Genomic DNA, 4,516 nt, shown 5'->3' with positions numbered 1-4,516 from the left:
GTTGGTTCAAAGTGGGTGATTAAAGGATTGTTGGAAGTCGAATAAACGTTCAAACTAATTGCAGTGTGCATGTAAATCTTGAGTGGTTGCCATGCCAGCAGCTGGTTCATGTGCCGGCCTCCCGCTCTCGACCAGGTCTGATACAAGTGGCAGCCAGCCTCTTCACGTGGTCGTATCTGTATCATTGTGTTGATTCATTCCATGATATTATGCAGTAATGTTACTTGCAAATGCATCCATGAGTCCTTTTAATTATTTATCTCATTTTGTTATTCCTTTTATTCCTCATGTCTCCATTTAGCATCATTGGTTGTTTGTTTTTTTAAGAATCTCCAAGCCGTAGTGTATGTGTGTCATTTGCTGTAACTGTTTGCGCCAGGTCCCGGGCAGTCTCTCTGGTCTCTGTCACCGGTACTCGTCGTTGTAGGCATGGTAGGGGGTAAAAGGATAGCTTGTTGTGCTATGGGAGGATATCTCACTGCCGTCTGGCAAAGAAGGGGGAGGGCCGTTAGCAGATGTAAATTTGATGAGTCTGCTGCAGTGCTGTAGAGTTAGGATGATCCATAAGGCATGTGGGCGTGTTGGTTAGAAACCATAGGTATTATGTAGACAAAGGTTTCATGTGTCTCGGTGTTGAACGGCTTTCTTTTGAGCCGAGAACGCCGTGGAGGAAGGAGCGAGAGAATACGGTACACAGTGCCGTTTTAGTAGGAGAATTTAGGTGCAAGACTTGGCGCCTCCCTTTAGTGTGCGCGAGTCAGATTCTTTAGGTGTTCGGCATAATGACGGACATGCGAGGTTTTGTTGTTGTTGTTTTTTTTACATAAGAAGGGGTTGTCACTTGAATTCTTATTATTTAGGTCCTGTTTTCACGGGGTAGTTGGGTTCTTGTCGGATCGAATGCGCCTCTGGAATTGGGATTACTATTACTTTCTTGTTCAAGGAGATCGGAGTTATCTTTTGTTTCTTTTCCCTGATGTATCTGTCAGTTAGAAACAACGCCCCCGACTAGACGCAAAAATAAACTGTTATTAAGGGGATGAGGAAAAGGGGGCATCACCTTTATTAATTTAGATAGTTTTCAGAATCCCATGAGTTGTTAACTTCCAGCCATGTCTCTACTTTTGACATCAGTTATCCGGTTTCGAAAGATGTGGAAACTTGTAGCGCTGTTAACTGCACTGTCTACGAAATAATCGCATTATGAGAGGGCTTTGCGTGTTTTGTGCTATGTAGAGTCGACACATTTGGGTCATGTAGCTGATAGAAGCAGTTTCGAACAATACAAGGAAACAAGCAAGGGTAAATGACGAGACCCTCTGCCACTGGTGCGTCTCATGTACAAAACCTACCTGGGCTATTCGAGTGAAATGGTTTTGCTAACAGAAAACTCCAAAGTAATTTTGTTTTTTTCAACAGCTACAGACAGCATAAAAAGGATAGACAATTTAGCATGGCAACTGCATTTGTTTTCCATAGCACGGTTTAGCCTAGAGAGCCCGTCTGTGAATCAGCTGTGATGTGTTGGTGGGACAAAGACCAGAGAGCAGCCAGGGGACCGTTCCTGTGTCCTCGTTGTTTTTCTGTACATTGATGTGTTACTTTTGCTCCCTTCTCGCAGTGAAAGTCACTCCCGGTTCTATGCAGCGCAAATAATTTTGAGCTTTGAATACCTGCATTATTTGGATCTCGTATATCGTGATCTGAAACCTGAAAATTTGCTCATAGACCCCCAGGGGTACTGCAAAGTAAGTGGTCCACGCTATCACGCTCGAGTCCACCTCCACCTCCACCACCACCACCACTACCCACCTCCGCCACCACACACACTCCACAGAGTTATTATTCTATTGTATCTCTGACACACCCATCCAAGGTATGGCCCTCCCGCCTCATCCACGTATTGGTTGTTGAGCAATGTTTGGACATGTCCGTTTGGAAATGTTTTGTTCTCATTATCTCTTAAGTTTACGTTTTCAGTTGTTTTACAAACATTTTTTCCTTCCCCGAGTTCGCAAATCAGCTGTCTACGGCCATGTTAGCAATATTGCAGCTGCTGCTTCCGCGGAGCAACACACTTTAACAGTGTTTTTTCTTACGAATCTTTTTTTGGGGTTCTTTTTTTTAACACCACAAAGGCAGGCCAAACTTGCCTCTAATGGTTTTCATAGATTAGTTAGTGTGTGCTCTGATTTTTTTTAATCAAGCGTTTTTTGCCTCTAAAATCCTAACGTGTGTTTCTTTTTTAATTTTTTTTTCGCTTTTTGAAATTATTGTGCTGTCAAAATTTATGATTAGCACAGAATTCTCCTTTTTTTAGCGTGTGATAGTGGCTTTGAGCACAGTTAATGAATAGAAAAGTTGGAGAACTATCCACCAACGTCGCCTGGATCAATATCCTAACACAAGGCCTTAGACAGGTATTGGCGGTCGGTCTGTTGACTTTTCGTTGTTTTTTTTATCTTTTGTTTGTTTTTAATTCATTATTGTTTATTCGAGTATAGAAGCAGTCCAGACGTGTGTCTGTGCGTCGGTTTGTTTGTTTGTGACTGATATATATACATATATATCTTCCACTTCTCTTTGACAGCGAGCCGCATTCCCGATTTTACGCTGCACAAATAGTGTTGGTCTTGGAATACTTGCATCACTTGGATATTATGTACAGAGATTTAAAACCTGAGAATTTACTCATAGATTCCTACGGTTACCTAAAGGTATGGCTGACAAAATAGCGACCCTCAAATCTCTCACACTTGGCCAGGGTTCATTCCCTCTCCCTGTTTGTTTTTTTTTTCTTTTCTTTTTTTTCTCCATTTTTTTCCTCCTCCTAGCCCACCTCGATTTCTGAGTACTTCCTGCGTTATCCCCATTTACCTTCTCACCCCTGCTCTCACTCAGGCTCAATCTCCCGGATTTGACTAACTTTTAACAATCCCCTCTTTCGTTTTAATGCTTTGTCCCCTCGAAAGAAATTAAAAGCATGTTGAGGAAAGTTGTTTTTTTTTTTTTTCCATTGAGTGCACATGAACAAAAAAAGTGAATTTTTCTTGAAAAGTAAGAGTGATAAAAATCGATGGAAAACTTAACACTCATGAAAGTCGTTGGATCTTTTGTCCCAAGTGAATGATAACTAACAACATAACACTAATGGAATCTCTTGTTCTCTTCCCGACATTCGGTCATACTTAAACTTAAATTGCCGCCGATCACGGAGATTAGCCGCAAAACTATTTAGTTTTTTTTATTTATTTTTTTTTTTTTTTAATTTCACTTCCCCGTCCCCCCTTTTTTTTCGTGAACGCCGGAGATGATAAACTTGTTCTTCCCTGTCCTCTCACAACCTTCTGTAAGCTTTATAATTTCCTGGTGATGGTGCTTCCGTGTACAGGTCTCAGCTTCCATTGATGATTATTCTGTGTGTAGGCCTAACCTGTCGCTTGCATAGTTTCTCGGCTCGGTTTCTGGGTTGCTGTTTTTTTTTCCTCCCCTTCCTTTTTATTTCCCATTTACCTTTTTAGGGAGAATTGTAAAAACCCTCTTCTTTTATGAGTTTACATACGGGGTTCTGCTTTGTATTTTAGTGGGTGTTTTGTACCTGGGTGTACACTGTGCAATATTTTGTTTTTTGCTCTTTGTTACTTGCTTTTTGGTGACGGCGAGAGCACGCCTGGTTGGAACTAGTGACCGGACGCCATGATGGTTTTAGGCTTCCATGTTTGATAGAATCTATACATGTTGCTGTCTTAACATACTTTTAAAAATAAGTTTTAGTTGAGGTTTTACGGCGCTCGCGACTGCATAAGGTCATATGAGCGCCAAGGGGTGGATGTCAACAGAGAAGTCCTTACTGGAAATCGGGCTTACTCTGCTCACTTCTCTAGCTTCAACAGCACAAAGGCTGCTTCGGCTGTCAAGCACCCCGGAAATAGCAGTTCACAAGAGTGTGACAAACATACAAAAGAAGTAGAGGCAAAATGGCGATAGTAAGGATTAAGAAAGAAAAAGCAGCAGTTCCCTGTTGCAGTTCAGGCACAGCTATGAGCATGGTATTGATGAATCAGCCCATTTATGATCCTACTGTGCATAAGAATTTTGTGAATGGCCTATTTTAAAGACACTTCAGTCTGTAGCACCGCGTGGGGGGGGATTGACATACTCGGAGTCGTGACCTAGTGTTTTCTTGGATCTTTGTGAAGGATGTTGGAAGTCCGATTGTGTCAGACTATTTGTCCGTAGTTCTGGTGGTTGATCGAGGTGTCTTCTTTCTGGTTGTCGCTAATTCAAGGAAAATAGGTTAGTAAATCTCTCTAGGCTCATCTCTGTGCCTCATTTGCTCCATTACTGTAGGTAACATGTTCTCGAGGATAACGGTTCTCTTTTATACTGGAAGGTCGATGAAGAAACAAAATATCCGTGTCAATCCAGTCGGTTTCCTTTTCAACCTGTCTTTCCAAAACATTAATACTTTGTTCTTCCAGTAACTACAGGCCCATTTCGACTAACCATAATATTC

General features: G+C 41.7%; 1 protein-coding gene across 1 annotated transcript in view; it reads left to right on the top strand.

Annotated features, from left to right (window-relative positions):
- Nucleotides 1–4,516, top strand: part of CAPLA (catalytic subunit of protein kinase A) — a gene marked incomplete in the record, with an annotated part of 64,499 nt that overhangs the window by 47,747 nt on the left and 12,236 nt on the right. Inside the window, 1 exon segment of the mRNA NM_001204491.1 lies at nucleotides 2,589–2,717. Coding sequence (NP_001191420.1) covers nucleotides 2,589–2,717 — 129 coding nt within the window.

The sequence above is a fragment of the Aplysia californica genome, unplaced genomic scaffold, assembly GCF_000002075.1.
Source record: "Aplysia californica isolate F4 #8 unplaced genomic scaffold, AplCal3.0 scaffold00799, whole genome shotgun sequence".
NCBI lineage: Eukaryota > Metazoa > Mollusca > Gastropoda > Aplysiida > Aplysiidae > Aplysia > Aplysia californica.
The sequence above is the reverse complement of the archived record's forward strand: the minus strand, read 5'-3'. Positions and strand labels throughout refer to the sequence as shown.